At 38.5% G+C, this 16967-nt stretch overlaps 1 protein-coding gene across 17 annotated transcripts in view; it reads right to left on the bottom strand.

Annotated features, from left to right (window-relative positions):
- The window catches only part of KMT2C (lysine methyltransferase 2C), a 200306-nt gene that overhangs the window by 42597 nt on the left and 140742 nt on the right, over nucleotides 1–16967 (bottom strand). For 13 of the 17 annotated variants that reach the window (XM_082316239.1, XM_082316255.1, XM_082316248.1 and 10 more), the window contains 6 exons: nucleotides 16655–16720; nucleotides 14995–15207; nucleotides 11737–11865; nucleotides 9712–9831; nucleotides 7005–7135; nucleotides 5177–5363 (listed from right to left, as the gene is read on the bottom strand). In XM_082316239.1, coding sequence (XP_082172365.1) covers nucleotides 5177–5363; nucleotides 7005–7135; nucleotides 9712–9831; nucleotides 11737–11865; nucleotides 14995–15207; nucleotides 16655–16720 — 846 coding nt within the window. The remainder of the gene's footprint in view (nucleotides 1–5176; nucleotides 5364–7004; nucleotides 7136–9711; nucleotides 9832–11736; nucleotides 11866–14994; nucleotides 15208–16654; nucleotides 16721–16967) is intronic. The other 4 variants (XM_082316251.1, XM_082316253.1, XM_082316242.1 and 1 more) reach the window with 3 other exon arrangements.

Raw genomic sequence — 16967 nt, 5'->3', positions numbered from 1 at the left:
GTTTTATAAAGGACACAGCTCACAGCAAATCAACAGGGAATATTTGGGGGTGGGGAGGGTGCTGAGAAAGTGATCGGTTACTTCTTTTACCACCACTATCTTTCTTAAGACTATGGAGCGACCAGTTACTACACCCTGACAGGGAAGTAAAACTTTCGAAAGAGTAAGAACCAGTACTAAGAAAATCGAAATTGGAGATGCTATTTTTAATATCAGAAGAAATCCTGAAGACGTGAGAACAGCCAGAGGTAGAAATGTCATGTTTGTTTGTTGTCTAGGAAAAACTGGCCTGGTCCTAGCAATAAATTATTTAACATTAACTAATAAATTCTGGATATGATTATCTTCTTGACATCCAATTCATTAAACAACTCCAAATGGCCCATCTGGTTTTATTAACTAGTTTTTTAGGATTATTACAGATGTGCAACGCTTGAAGAAAATTGTTTGACAAATAAACATAAGTTGAGAAAAATATTTTTCAGAAAAACTGCAGACTATCATGACTACACCAGCAACCATTGCAAGACCAATGAATCATGAAAAGATGGTAAAATATGCAAATGCACATAAAATTAAACAGAGAGAAGGGATTAATACAAAACATGCAATGTACAATGCGGAAAACAAATACGGGCAGGTTGAAGAGGGACCAGAAAGTCAGAGAGCAAACATATTTCATAGACACACAGGTTATCTTTCCCACCGTTACAACCCAACTGCCCCAGGAAAGTATTTCTAGCTTAATTCAGAGGCCTGGTGCCAAGAATTTACTTATATCATGAGGCTACTTTCCAAGCTGCTAAATTTTACAGTGATTTAAAATGTTCCTTCTGCTGCTTTTCAGAGACAACCCTTTTCCCTTCTACCATTACTGAAGGTCAAAATGAAAATGATTCTTCTTCACTTAACTATTTTTATTCTTTATTTTCATGCTTTGTAATGCAGAAAAGATGATACCATCCCAATTAAATAATTTTTTAAGTTTGCCACTCAACTGGGTGGATCAATGTGCCAGTGCAGACCAGTCCATTTACATGTACATAAAGAATTCGGCTCCTATTGATATCAGGAGAAGTATTAAAAAGTGCCTCAAAACCACATCACTTTGGGGGTACAGTTATTTTGTGTACCTGATAAAAAGTACTATGAAATGTAAGGTTTTAGACAGAACCTAGTTGCTGGGCTTTGGGTCGGTGGTTTTGTGGTTTGTTTTTTTTTTTTTTTTTTTTTATTTTGAGATACTTGTTTTCCTTCTGGCAATTTGGTCTAATACCAATTATTCAAGTAAGTAACTAACACCAGGCCTTGCAAGGTGATGTTAATGACTTCAGCTGGCTGGTAGGCAAAGGACTGACTTTAGCTGTTCTTTAACCTTCCTGAATTCCTACTTGTAGGCAGGTTAAGTATCAGGGAGAAAAAAGCCCTTATGAAGGAAGCACCAAGATTGTATTAGCAGCCTTTAACTCTTCTGTAGTATTTTATGTTATGGTGTTTTTCTCCACAGCCCTTAGTAATGTGTGCTTGGGAACAGTCCATAAAAATTCAACCTCTATTTTGAATATAAATATATTGAATAAGAGGCTAGAAAGAGCTCAGGTGGAAAGATACAACTGTTTACCACCCATAGCTACAAACTGGCTGTGAATAAATTCAGGCTTCAAATTAGAGGGCTCCTAACTATTAAGGCAATCAGATTCTGTAATGGCCTTCTGATGAGATTAATAGGTTGGAAAAAAGCTACCTGCTTTCAAAATGGAGCTTTTTGAAAGTCTGTAAGTCTATAAAAAGACTATATAAAGTCTTTAAAGTCTATAAAAAGGCTGAGTGTTAGTGATAACAGAGGGCTAGACTCTATGATCCTAAGTCTCATATAAGACATCTAATCTAAAGCATATTTTTACATTTTTCTTCTGTTTTTTTCCTCATTTTAATTCCATGTGTGCTAAATATTATCTTGGAAACAACTAAATCACTTTAGTCAGCTGCTTCAGATCAGAATCAATAGCTGGTTGACATCTGCTGCCAAACAAACAGCTCAATACTGCTCATTAATTTGACTCTTTCAGAATGGAGATGAAAACTAAGACAAAGCCAAAAGGAAAATAATTTGCTTGTAATGCTGGATCTCTAAGAGAGCACAGTTCTACTGCTATCTTGTGATCCTGATTCCTCCAATGCATTTACTTTTATTTATTTATGTAGTTCTAAAAGAATAAAAACGCCTCTCCCAAGGCTGCAGCCACCCGAAGATGTTTAATCATGCAATAACGTCTCTAGTTATAAAATGTACCAGCAGCACTTGAGTCAGTTGCACCGAGATTCAAACAACTCCTCTCGTTTTGGCTAGGAGACCCTACCTAAACAGATGACATTTTCAGCATCCCTAGAAAAAACACACTGAATTTAAGCTATTTCAAACTAAAGGAACAATCACGTTGCCAGAGCCTTCACAGAACGCACCTCGCCACGTGGCCTCTTTTTTATCAGAGACACCCAGGTCAAGAAACTCAAGAGAGATGCAGACAGTCCTCAGACCGCTCAGGATGCAACAGATCCCCATCACCACCTTTAGCCTTACCCATGAACAGCCGGGGAGACCCTGGAGATCTGGTGCTCTGTGTTCCCAGCGAGCAACCCTTCGCACTCTGCTCTAGCGCTGTCTTGGAAATGATGTTAAGGGTTGACCCCATGCAGAATACACTGCGTAGTGTGCCACGCATGTTACAAAACCACAGGAAAAGCGAGTCTTGTAACCGAAAACAAAAACTGCAACCTCTTTGCCAGACAGAAATCAGGACTGGGAGCCTAAAGCTCACTTCAGTCACAGTTACTAGAAATTAGCAGTAAACAAAGGACTCCAAAAACCCTCTTCTGGCCGGCTCTGCCAATCCCCATCACTACTGCAATCTTGTCTAGCAAAAGCTTCAGCTACCCTTAACCAAGCTCTAAGAATCAACAGTCACAGAACCTGTCACTGAAATGCGCTGTCAGTTCACGAGCAGATTGTTGCAAAATCACTGTTCGACGCCCTAGCAGCCCTATGCACATGTTGAAAAGCAAAGCAGATAGAATAACGTCCGCTTTAGATGCTTGAGAGCTCCTTGGAAGACGAACAAGTATATCTAACCCCTAATCCTGGGATAAAACAAGTGGAGTTTCCAAGAGAAGAACATCTTCCTTGTGGAAAAGACCTACCCAGTTCAGCAAGGGCTCTCACAGGAGTCAGCAATCCTTGTGAGAAATGGCACTGTAGGAAAATAACGCAGTCGGTAACAATATGGTCCCACAGCCTCCCAGTGCCGTGAATAAAGCAGTTCATGTTGTTCCTGCTCCAAAGCCAGGTCTGTATCGAAATGGCAAAAATATCACCGGTGCTCTGGGACGCTGTTCTCACCTCCAGCTCCTCTGCAATACCAGCTGGAAGGGACGATGTGACTGTCGCTACCTCAGCAGTTCGCCAATTTACCAGGGGCTCCACCACTCAAAACGCATCCGGCGCTCTCACCCGTGCGGATGCTACTGGGGAAATAACTGTCTCCCACAGAGCCACAGTGAAAGAGTTAAGAAAAATTGCACTGGAACTGATCAATACTGGCAGATGACTTCACCCACTGGTGCTCCAACTACAACAAACAGCTCCGTCTGGACACAATTTTGGCTGGAAATCTGAACAGTTGAGAGACAATTGTTGAGAACATTCCTACAGCCAGAAAGCACTGTCCTTTGAGTCTCTCGTATGTAAAATGGAAAGACACTAGGTTATCCACTAAAACGGTTGCTAGTGATTTATTTATTAATAACCACCTCATTGTGATTTAGTTCTGAATAAAAAGAAGAGGAAATGACGAATTTTTACAATTTTGCTTATTTGTAAAGAATAGTTTTCTTAAAAATTCCTTTCAAACTTTGGAAAAATAGAACATTAACATCAAATTCATGAATTTCTAAAACCTTGTAATACCATAATAAATTAATATTAATGACTTCAATCTTGCAGTCGGATAGGCCAGCAAAGACTTCTGAATCTGTTTTTCTCTGGCTTCAGAAGAATGCTGAGGTGAAAAAGACTCTACGTGAGCATATTTTCTTGTAGTGTTGGAACCCATGAAATACAGACCTTGAAACACTCCATTTGCAGCGGTTTCCCCTTTGGGAAAGTTAACGTTTGCGTTCTCCATTACTCACAATTTCAACTGTCTAACAACAATCAATGTTTAATTATAATGTAGACTTTTGCTTTTCATCTAGCAAATTTTCACCGAGTAACAATCACAAATAAGCGACCTCTCTTCAAATGACTCTCTGGGCACGGGAAACTATATCAATGCGCGTAAACATTTTTAGATGGAAAAATTTGTGAGGACGAGCTGAAACACAAGCCACAAATTAAGTAATATAGGCAAGAAATAGTAACAGTTTAAAAATACGGAATGGTAAGACACTTCTAGCTAACAGCACATACTACAAAGAAAGAAACAAAGAAAGAAAGAAAGAAACTACACAGAGAAGAAAATAGTTTGGAGGGGACAGTAAGGTTTTTGTTTCTAATTGCTCCTTTGTGTGAATCTGCCCTTTCAGCAGCACTTTACAAGTCTCTGGCTAATTTGCAAAACTCTCAGCAGTAATTTCAGTAAGGTTTTGCAATAGCAAAAGCAGAAGATTGCCTAGGGGCTACAAACTGTACCTGGAAAGGGCACTCATGTTCAGAAAGGACATGGTGAACCAAAAATTCCGAGGAGACTGGCAACCTAAAATAATCTAAAACATTAAAGAAAATAAAAGTTGGACGATATTCATCCAACTAATATTCATTAGACTACTAAAAATGTATTTTAATTAGATTATTTTTGTCTTCTTCCATAAAGGATCTGTATGCTTATTCTTACACAAAATTCATTTTCATGGATTTTATAGACATGGATGTTACAGTCAAGGAGTTTCAGATTTGCCAATTGTTGTGCCATCCACTGATCTTTCTGAAAAACCTGAAGCCCTGGAGCTGGGTATCACTGTTTATCAATGTAACTTAACCTCACAAGGACAGTTAATATACAGAAGGTTGAAAAATACATCAGATAAACATTGTGAGAAAAGCGGAAAAGAGAGTGGAAAAGCCCCAGTTGCAACAACAAAATCAAACTACTGAATTATCACTAACTTTAGCTTTGTATACCTTGAGGTCCCAGTTTTGCCTGAGCTGGTGCGGAGGTTGAGCTAAGGAGGGGGTCAGATGAAGGATCCAGGAAATTGGTGGTCAGATTCGTTTTACATGAGAGTGGAAGTGATTCTTCAGGTAAATTATCTAGGCTCATCTTGTTTTGTCTACTGGTATCTAGTAGGTCTTTCCCAAAGAAAGCTTCCTGCAAAGAAGACAAAATGATTCAATGTAGGAAGAATACTGTATCTATCGAAAAAGTTGGGTAAACAGCAAAGTTAAAATTAAAAGCCAATGAGTACTAGAAATATAAAAATATAGTCTCAGTCTCACACGCCTTCCAGTATGGCAGTATCTCTTCCAGGCTATGAGGTGTGGATACAACTTACCTGAGGTAGCCGCATTATTAATATTTTATGATTAAAGTCAAACCTTAAATTACATAGAAAAAATATAGTCTTCTTACGTATATGTGGCACGGACAGCGTACCAATACAGTGTTAATGAATATCACAAGTTTTTCAGTATTTAAAATATTTCTCCTCACGCAAAAAGGAGAGCTGAAGAAGGGGAATACTACTGAGCAACTTGATCAAGGCCACACAAGTTTATGAAAAACACGCAACTGCACTGTGCTCCAAATTCTAGAACGACCACAGACTGCATTTCACTTCGCACAGAATCATCCTAACATCAAACTGCAGTAACAGAACACCTAAAGCTGTTTAACTTATATTAGTATCTTTTAAAATGTTATATAACAGCTATCACTCATCTAAGCCTGAGTACTCAGTAATTTGACAACAACCTATCAAATTTTCAAGCCAATTTTTATTCATTATATAAGAACTTTATCTGTTTTCATGTAGTCTTTAAAAACTTCATTTAGGATACAACTGCTAAAAATAAAGCTAAGGATAGATTTTTCAGCATCAGTTATTCCAACATGAGCAAAAGAAAAATCTATGAAATATTCTGTTTTACAGGAGTAAAATGTGCATTAAGAAAAAAATATTTATCCTTATTAATTCAAAGGAAATGTTGCTTAAGTATTTTCTTTTCAACTCACTTCCCCACTTATGAAATACAAATTATTTTTAGACAGAGATTGTTCTTCCTCTCTGTCAGTTCCTTGCTTTCAATCCCAATATTGTCTGTGTCACGAAGTTTGGTGAACATCTACAAGATAATAAAGTTTTCATGAAAAAGGTGGCTGAGAAGACTGAGCCAAATATTGTTCTCAGTGAGAGACATATAAAACCAGTCAGTTTATAAACCAGTTGAAGGTAGGTAAGTTGCTCAATCACTATTAACATGCTAGTAGTTATCCATGAGTGCTACGTCTTACCTGCTGGGGACATCACAGAATTAATGGGGGGGAAAGAGCAGAGATTATTGTGGTAGGGAGATGCAGGGAATATAAAAACCACAAAACTATAGAAAACAAGTTTCTCCTATAAAATCATGTTCTATAATCCTCTGAAAAGAAGTATCTTGAGGAAACTGCATGATCAGGCTAAGACATCCTACAGAGTTCAATGCTGAAAACATCATGTGTCAGTTCAGAGAGAAAAGAAAGGCTTCTTTTCCCCCCCTCCTCCCCCTCCCAGAACAAGTAGAGATCCATACATTGAGAAATAACACCAGAGGACTGGAGATTTAACATAATATACACCTTTCTGTACAAACTTATGAATGTTCTTTACAGAAAACATTCAAATTTCATTTGAATGATAAAATGGGAATCTGAAAAGAAACGTTAATGGTTTAAATGAACTATGAATCAAGACACATAAAGGTTAGGTTTTTAAATGTATTTACACAAGAAGTATACCAATAGCTTTACCTGCAAGTAGGCAGGAAAGGTTTCTTCAAGTTTGTTTTTCTTTTTTCTGTAACGCTTTTTTATTTTCTCAGTACTTTCAGAAGCTGGGGTAGACTCCTCAACTGGAGTGTCTGGCAGCTGTTCTGTCCAACCTAAAAAGTAACATTCAGGTACAAATAAATAAAATACTCAGTATCTTGCTCTAAAGGTACAGTGGCAGCATACCTAATGTATCTTATTACCTATCTGGGTTTACCGAATATCATGCTAGATGTATTCTAAAGGTGGCTTTTACCTAGCCAGCTGTGAACTGCCACCTGATCATCCGGGCTCTGGCAGTAAGAAACGCCATATGTGATACCAGTCCCGGCACTACGTTGTTGTACCTCACTGGCTGAACACAGACCTCTAACTTCTGTATCTCCAAGCCACCTAAGAATTTGGTAATTTGAGAGAAATTATAGGTGCCATTCAACCAGATATTGGAAAGATAATTCCACTGAAGTAGTATCTCCAAAATCATCAATGTTGAGTTACGCATTAATCACCTTTCATTTTATACACTAATTTTTCTCAAATTAAAAGTAAAAAACTTTTTTTTTAAATCCGAGAAAAGACTGTCACATGAATAATGAACAGGCTCGAAAAAGAAATCTATAAAGAAGCCCTTCAAGAAAAATTACACATTTATTCAGCTGTCATATTCCAAAGTGGCACTGTTTCTTCTAATAAACACAAAAGCACGCAGTGCTCATCAATCATTCAGTATTTTTTTTCAACAGAGCAGGGAAAACACCGCAGGTAAAAGCAGAACTTTTAAAGTCCTGCTACTTCTGTCTTGCCAAAGCTAATTACATGAAGTTAATGACCCTGGGAAGTTATTTAAGAAACTATATTATTGTGGCAGTAAAATCAGCGATGCTTTGTGCTGTGGTCTTCTCTTGGCACCATATTCAGAGGACAGTGAGTAGAATGAAGCTCACCAACACGGTGACCTCTGCATTGTTTCAGTGAGCTTTTGCAGAGAAAGGGGGTGGAACACGACAAGAGTAGCAAAAAACTTGGTAAGGCTGATGAGTACTGGCAGCTGAGGAGCAGGCTCTCAGCAAGCTACAATGATTTAAAACATAGAAAGATTTTTTTGAGTTATTTTTTTCTTAACCAGCAATTGTGCCCGAGCAGACAAAAAGAAGCTCAAACTTTTAACTGAAGAATACTTGTTTAAGAATACTGCTTTTTAACAATATGTATTGTACTGTTACCCAGAATGGGGAATTAACTTTTTAGCCATTTTGGTTTTTTTTTACTTAAAGGAGCAGATGCTACAGAAATGAAAAACTTTAAAGCAGAATTTTCAGCACTACCGAAAACAATGTAGTATACTATACTGAAATATTTACAAAGCAGAAAAACATAGCTGTAACACTAAAATTGAAGAGAAAGCAAGCACTATATCTGAAGAGGGGACCTAAGTAGAATACTGGCTTGCGCTGATAAAAGAAACATTCGTTGGCTCCATAAAGTAGTTCTACAAATGCAAGCAAGGACAACATTTAACTATGAGTTTTTAATACTGCCTGGATGCTGTAGTAAAGATCTGGTCTCCACCATGCTGTACAAATATATAGCAAGAGACCGATCTGGCTCTAGAAAGGTTAAAAAAAACAATAGCTAAACAGACAGGAGAGAGTAACAGGAGAAATCAAAGGCCAGACTCTTCCATCTGAGATGGTATCAGCCAACCTTCAGAAACAGCTGCCTCCTCCTACTGACTTTACGGGAAACAGGCTCTGAACTAAACATATTCCACATCTCGCCTTTATGACACCTCAATACTTTCTAGATTAGATACTGTGAACAAATGCAGATGGATGAAATAATTTAGTCTAACCACACATAGCAAGCAAGAGAACAAGGCCCATAAACAAAATCTGATTTCTTGTTAGGTGCCCAATCTACCAAGTACCAGCGTCAGAGGCATTAAAATGGCTTTGCTATGAGAACAGACACCAAACAGAGTATGAGTTCTGCAGCTCTAGAAAAGACAACAACTGATGGGGCAATACGACACACGTCTAGAAAATCTTCCTGTATTACAAATTAATATGGAATGTTTTTTGTAAAATCATCTTTCATAACATAAAACACGAGAGCAGCTTATGAAACTCTCAGCTATGCAGTTTAAAGAAGGAATTATTTCTTCATGCAACAATAGTATATTGTTGAACTCAATAATATAGGATTTTCCAGAGCATAAACAGATACATAAAAATATCAGACACATTTGTGGAACATGGAACACTGGTAAATATTAAAACTGATGGTCCAGAAGACACCTCTGGATCAGGACTACATCTGGAAGAAGGTGTATCAGAAAGAGGATTGCTCTAAACCTACCTCATTTCTTACACTTCTTTCTGTCTTCTACTGGTCAAAGCTTGGCTAAACAGAGCTCTGACAATACAGCAGTCCTTATAATCCTCACTATTTATCTCCCACAATAGCCTGCAATTCATTGTTTCAGTTTCTTTGTAAATCATGGCCTCTGCTGAAATTGTAAGTACGTAGGAATGAGTATTTTCAGTTGAATTAATAAAGACATAATGACAAACACAAAAAACTTTTCCCTTTGTAGCACATCTCTGGAAAGAATTGTATGTTGATGAGTTGCATTATTTTTATTGCATTAAGCACGAACAAAAATTTAAAACCAAGTTTCTGCACTTACCTTCATCTCTGCCAGGCAGCTGCTCAGAAACAGATCCAGAAGAATCTTTCCTGGAGAGAGATCTTTTAGTCTTCCCTTGCCCTGTACGACTTCTCTGACGTACCATAAATCCACCAATACCTAACAAGGAAGCAAAAATTCAGTATATTGATTAAAACTGTTTCATAGTAAGAATGAGAGCCAAGATTATTCTGCAGGTAAAGAGGACTACTGCATCTGTAGAGGTCAAAGAATGAATCTGAGATACCTGAATTTTCATTCAGAGTTTTATGAAACATTTCTGAATTTTAATGTCTCAGTGGGTATATATGTAATTATCAAAAAGGATCAGAATTTTAGGACTGTAAAACATCCGCAAGAAGCTCAAATCACCAAACCTGGCAGCTTTCAGATGTTGGTTTTCCCCTCCCTTGGCAAGCTGATCAATTGCTAGAATTAGAAGTCAATCTACCAAATGAAACCTATTAAAGCACCTTAAAGGACCATAAAAAAACTCTACAAATTGCTCTAGAGAGCCCACCACTCCAAATGACAGTACTAGAGAAGGACATATCACACAATAAAAAGATAATTAATCAACATCATCCTGCCTGAAACGCCAGAATCTTTCACTAGAGATTGCCTGCAGTGCTCCTGATCCTTCACAGTTGGTGTGTATGTATGTACGTGCAGCAGATTCAGGCTTGCTTCATTTTTCAGGGAAATCGTTGGCTGCAGAAAACTAATAGGTGGCTGCTCAACTCATGATCCAAAACCACTCCGAGCAAACAGAACTCTTCTCCTGAGGACCCAGCAGTGGAAATAAATGGCTTGTTGAGGTAGATTACTTGTAGAGAAAAAGGAAATCTCTGTCAAGTGATGTGGGTTTGTACCACCATCTCCCCAGGCTGGGCCCATGACGGAAGGCAATACACACATGGGCACGAGCTGCTGAGACAGGGCTCTTACTCAGCAGTGTGGGAAATGACGTGGGGAGGGTAAAAGGCGGTAGAGATCTGTTTAGCTACTAAGAAAAAAGCAAGAGAAACTGGACCATGTTTTAACTCCTGCTTCCTTTCCTTCCTTCACTGTATTCCTTGCCTTCACCCCCTCAATCATTTCATTTGCCTCTGTTCTCCTCCCCTACTATCTTCATCACCGGAGGATATGGCTCGTTACAGCAAGCAGGATGGGTGTGACTGGCGAGAACAGTATTCGTGACTGCAAAGACTACAATCAACTTCTTATCCACAGTTGTGGGAGGCTGCATAATGAAACACAAAACCAACACGTGAACACAGATTCTGAGACATACCAAGGTATGTCATACAGGGGCTCTTCAAAAAGCCAGGCGGTGTCTCAGCAGAGCTTATTATCCTGGGCTCGGTTTTAGCCTAATGAATCAGAGCTACTTCCTATGGACTCACTTAGGTACCTCTAGCTTCTTCTGCCTGGAGACAGCTCAAGTGTTTCTGCACCCAGGACACACAGTTAATCCACAGTCAAGACAATTAAGAGTTGACTGCACTAATAAATTAAAACAAATGAATTAATCCAATAACTGAATTCATTAAAATTCACTGCCAGAAGTCATCTGCAAATATTTAGTAAATTACTCTTATCAAGTTTTTCAGAAAATAACATACCTGCAAAAAGTTCTCTGAAGTTCAGATATTGCCATATATATATATATATATACCCACATACATACACACAAACAAAAACTGGCCTTCATCAATTATATAAATACAGTACATTTTCCTTTCAAGTTAAGAATCAATACAAGGTATAGATTTGAACTACTAACCAATAATTGACAGCATACTAAGAACAGGCATACTGCTGAGCAGCAACTTTTGGAAATTTATTTTGATAAGAGGAGTAAAAATTATTTTAAACTGAACAGGGAAAAAAAAAATCTAAAATCAACAAATAGCAGTAGAATACTTCAGAATTCCATACTGTTTTCTGGTTTTATTTTAATATACAGAAAATAGTGTTAAAACAAACAAAGGACACACAATCATATAAATTATTGTATCCTACCAGGTCTGTATGGTTTTCGCTTCCTTTTTTTAATCCCATCAGCTCCTTCTGCCACTTTGGTATCATCATCCACAACTTCCCGTTCTGGGCTGGAATCTGATTTTCCATCACAATCCATAAGATCACCTTCTGCAGAAAAGAGGCAATGGTAACTTTAACTGGAAAAGGGAAAAAAGATATTTTTCCAAAATTTCTACATCTGACTGATTTCTGAGAAACTGATTGAGAATGACAGATTTTTCAAAAGGGTGATAGATACTCATACTGTCTAAACACTTCTGGGAAACCCACCCAATCTATACACGAAGACCCAGTATATACATACATTTCTTGCGAGATGATGTCTACACAAAACCAGAGAATAAATGCTATAGTTACTATATGTGAATCTGAGAAATTTTTTTGGCGTCCCTTTCAGAAGCCTGTGCTATCACATTTTCTAAGTGTCTGAGCAATTTCTAGCCCTACATCCAGGAATATGGCTACAATTTAACACACAAGATATATTTCATTTTGTTTACTGTCCTCCTAAGTTTTGTTTGGTAAGGTTTGAGAAGACAGACTGAAAAACTGCAGCCTGCACTTGGAAGGTAATGTGTAGTGACTCGTAGTTTGGAGGGTTCTTGACCTGAAGCTGTGTGACTGACTGAAAGCAGACTGATGTATGCAGAGGAGTTTGACTTATATAGTAGAAAATTCAGCCCAAAGGAATTACTCAGCCTTGAAGATGGAAGACTGTAATTTTGAGTTTATATTCTGTGGGAAAGCAGGGCAGAAACAGATGTAAAGTACGATGGCATTAAAAAACCTTTGGTGTTGAAGAGGGAGTTAATTCTGGTTCTGATATCCCCAAAATGTCAATATAATAATGACCTTACATCTTCATCTTATTGTAAAGCTTTTGAAGCCTGTTAAATACACTCTTGCCTCTGAAAAGATATTGGAATTCTGATTCCCTGCTTTGGATTTAGGTGTATAATTCTATATGGTCTAAAACCACATACAGCTGTAAGACGGAGAAATACAGTTACAACAGACAGAGCTGGACTCTTTCATACGACTGCTGCTGTGACAGAACTGCAGCCCTTGCTCTTCCACAAGCTGGGTCATGGACCAGACTTGCCCATCAATGAAGACGTTTCTGAGTTCTACCAACAAAGCTGGTGGCTTGGCAAAGGCAGTCCCCACTGACCACCACAGCCAATTCCCTCCTCCCCTGAGGAGCACGGGTGAGTCCGCTTTGCAACGTGTCCACTTCTGGCAGAAGAGAAACCTGCTTGAGTGCTAAGGTGTCCTGCTACACAAAGCAGTATGCCAAATACTAAACCCCACAGTGGTCCTTCCCATTTACTTACGAAGCATAGCTCTACAAATAGTAGCAGAAGAGCCACATTAAGTCTACCAAAGCTGAAGCTCCCAAGGCAAGCTGAACTTTCAAGTGGACTCTAAAATGTGGAACACCTGATGAAATGCTGAATCTGATGAAAGCCTATAGATGAGATGGTAACAAAATTACCACAAGCTCAGTTTTCTCAGATACAGCCTCTTTTCTCCACCTGGAACTTTAGAGTCGAAGTAAGGGTTACTCCTGTTTGCCTGGAATTAACTACACTGTGTTGCTTCAATCAAAGCTTTATGCATCCTGATGCTCATACAAAAATTTCAGACGTTCAGAGAACAGGCGCTGATCCACTCTACAGAGCACATGAAGAGCTTCCAGGAAATCCAGCCAATCTACCATGCACACGCTGTGCTGTTACCGTCATGCATATGAACATACTCTACGCTCAAAAAGGCAACAAAAGGTGATCAAAACTGAAATTGAAGTCTGTGGAAGCTTTGGCTCTCCCTTTCATACTCTGCTATTACATTTATATATCTTGCTATCTAGTTGAAAGGGATACCTATAAAAGCCAACAAGCAGATAATGAAGTTAGACAAAGTTATACAGAAAACAGCCACATGTTTGTAAAAGTAAAGATGATTAACCACTGAAAAAGAACAACAAGGGAAGTGGTTAACTCTCTATCTTGATGCCTTCAAACCAAAATCAAAAGCTTTTTTGCTTTCAATAACCCACCTGATGGACTATATGAAAGTACGAGATGAAATGTAAGAGTCAGTGTAATGCTAGGATAATGTACCAAACCCCGTGAATACTAAAAAAAACGAAGGAAAATCAACTAGTCACCTGTTTTAAAGGTTATAAACAAATAAAGGGAAGCTATTATAAAAAAAAAAATACACTTCTAGTCAACAGCAGCCAGTAAGAATGTGCTAATCAAACAACAGGAACAATACTTATATCAACAAGTTAACACTGAAACTGCACTGATAGTTAAACTACCCAGTTATCTCAAGTACACTCTCCGTATCTAAAAAAAGCTTCTTATGACATTTAATCTGATTAACAACAAGGCAACGTTGCATAAACAGAAAGCACTTTAGATTGTGGTGAGGTGGGGTGCCTATGTTCCTCTGTCCTCTCGTAACAGACACCTGCATGACTAATGCAGTGACTTTCACACCTGCCATTTAAGTAAGCCTTTCCCCAGGCCACGGATTAACACCTATTCTACCAATAAACTTGTCAGGATGTACAGCCAGACCATGGCAAAGCGGGCAGGAGAATGGTACTGCACCATGCTGGCTGCTGTTTCTACTGTTGAAGAGCGGGGATTGGAAGAGTGGGGCTGGCTGCTCCTACATGCTTTTCCCCCTCTCATCTCCCAGCTTCGCTCTCCTCTGGCTGGAAATACAAGGAAAGTATTTTTTTCCCTCGGATTCTCAGGTCAGCCCACCTTATTTCTTTCAGTAAAAGAAATACTCTCAGTGAAGAGCTTTTTACTCCACTTTCCCCTTTGTTTTAAATACCAGCTTTACAGTGATCTAAACATTGCTTTGCTGAGCCAACGATATCACTTTCAAACAGCGTTTGCACTAAATTTGAGAGCCTCAAATACAAGTGCTCAGTGAGTGCACGATATTTCCCAAAAATAACCCAAGGATTAGACAAAAAGGCAACTCGTATTTCCAGTGTTGCCAGCCTTAGAAAGGTGATGACCCATAAACAGAACAACAAGAAAAATCCTTGAAATGGACAACAACGAGCCGTGACTATTGTTCAAGTAATTTCCATAAAGCATTCTATACCAAACATACGAGTATCAGTACAATAAAAACTGCCAGGAATATCTGCAATACACACATGTACTGCAACACTCCAAGATACAAGACATGCCAAAAGCAGACTGCTACCTCTACTGTCATCCATCTCCCCATCTCTTGAGTGTTCTGACTGGGCATCTGGGGGTGTCTGAAGCACAGCCACACTGTTCTGATTTATAATCTTCAGTTTAAGCTTTGGTTTCGTCCGTTTTCTTCTCGGTACTGTAACAGTTAGGCTCTGTAACTGAGACATGCCGGATTCTGTCAAGCAGACTCCATCCTGGGTGTATGTCTTCGGTGGGTCTACAAAAGTTAAATGAATCATAACAGCAATATAAAGCTCTTTAATTTACAAGTCTTAGATTTTTAGGAATAGCACTTTTAAGAGTTAATAATCCACATGTATGGAACTGATTCATGAGTGAGGAAATTGGTATAAATAAAACAGAGATATCTGGTACTGTCTCACACATTACAGTTACAGCTTTATAATTTAGAGTCTGATGTCAAATCCAGCAACAATCCATTATACTGCTACAAAACAACTTACATCAAGGACTCATTCGAAAGAACGATTTGATTATGGAAACTGGTGCCTTGCAGGGTATTTCTGTATCCCTGGCACTCACAGAAAACCGTCTAAGTCTTACTTTGGGTCCCTGCGGCTTATCAGCCAAGGCCCTCATCCAGCCCTCAGCACTGTACCTTTATCTTATTAATGACCTTAAGCCTCCCAGAACTCTTGCTAAGTCAGGCAAGTCAGTAACCCTGCTTCACAGGCAGGCAAATCCCAATTTGTATCAAGTGAGCTGCTCAAGATCAAACTGGAAATTGTGGGCAGAACCCAAGTCTCCCAAGACCGGCAAGATTGCTTCTTCCTCAAGCTGTTACATGACAATTGAGTCTACCCATAAACTCTAACATTCCTTAATTCCCCATGTAGACAGGCACCGTCACCTGTGCTAGGGCCCTGCAAGCGGAGGTCTGGGAACTTTCAGGGAATTATGAAATAATGAAGAGGCTGCAATGATGCTTCTGCTCTCTGGAGCCAATTCAATAATGATTTGATAACACAGTTTTTGAAAATACAAAGACATGGTAACTCTTGTTCCCTTGAACCAAAAATGTTTTCTTATGTAACATCTCACACCTCAAAACACAGCTGGTTCTGAACACAGTTCTTCCCAAGTGACTGTTTTCTTATGTTGAACTAAAACAGGATGTTTGCCTTAAAAAAATCATACTCTTTTTCAGATTGAAGATTTGAAGGGAGAACTTTCTCTCAGGACTCATTTGTGCAGTAACAAATGGAAAAAAATTCTGACATGATGGAAGCTGTTAGGTACTATTGTTATAAAAAGTGACTTGTGAGTAGGCTTGTCAACATTATAAATTCCTAACAAACCAGACAAATACACAAAAGTTGTGTCCTCCTACAGCTTGAGCCTGTAAACATTTGTGTACATGCTTGACTCAGCTCCACTGTGTTATCACCACTAACATTAAGGCAAGCAACTAAGTCTGCAGGATCAAAGCATAATTTAAAGTAATTATTATAATGCAGGTATGGCAGGCAAAAGAGAAGAAGGAAGAGAGAATGAGAAAAAAAAATGAGAAGCATGCTGCGGTAACTGAAGGATAGTTAATGCTGTGTGTTATAAAATCACAGAAAAAGGAATTCTTGTCTCATGTAAAAATATACCCTTAAAATACGCTAAATGATCAAAGATTAAGCATTTACATTCTTTACCTAGTTCTTTTGATTTTGAAATAATCTGAGCTCCAACTGATGAATCACAACAGTCCAAAGAAGGCACTGAAAAATATAAGGAAAATCATTTCAACTTTTAAAAATGGTGACTTGATTTAAACTGAAACTATCAATTAATTTTCCTTCAAACAGTTCTGTTAAACTCCCTAATTTATACTGTTGGCAACATTCACTAGCACCTTTAAAATAAAGTGCTTTTCAGCGCCACAGATGTGACTACAAAACAAGCCTGATAAAAAAAATGAAGTTCTCCAACTTCCCAGAGCCAAGAATGGCATTGGAACGGCACTGA

The sequence above is a fragment of the Platalea leucorodia genome (genome assembly GCF_965183815.1).
Source record: "Platalea leucorodia genome assembly, chromosome: 1".
NCBI lineage: Eukaryota > Metazoa > Chordata > Aves > Pelecaniformes > Threskiornithidae > Platalea > Platalea leucorodia.
Note: the sequence above shows the minus strand (reverse complement) of the source record. Positions and strands in the feature narration are given on the sequence as shown.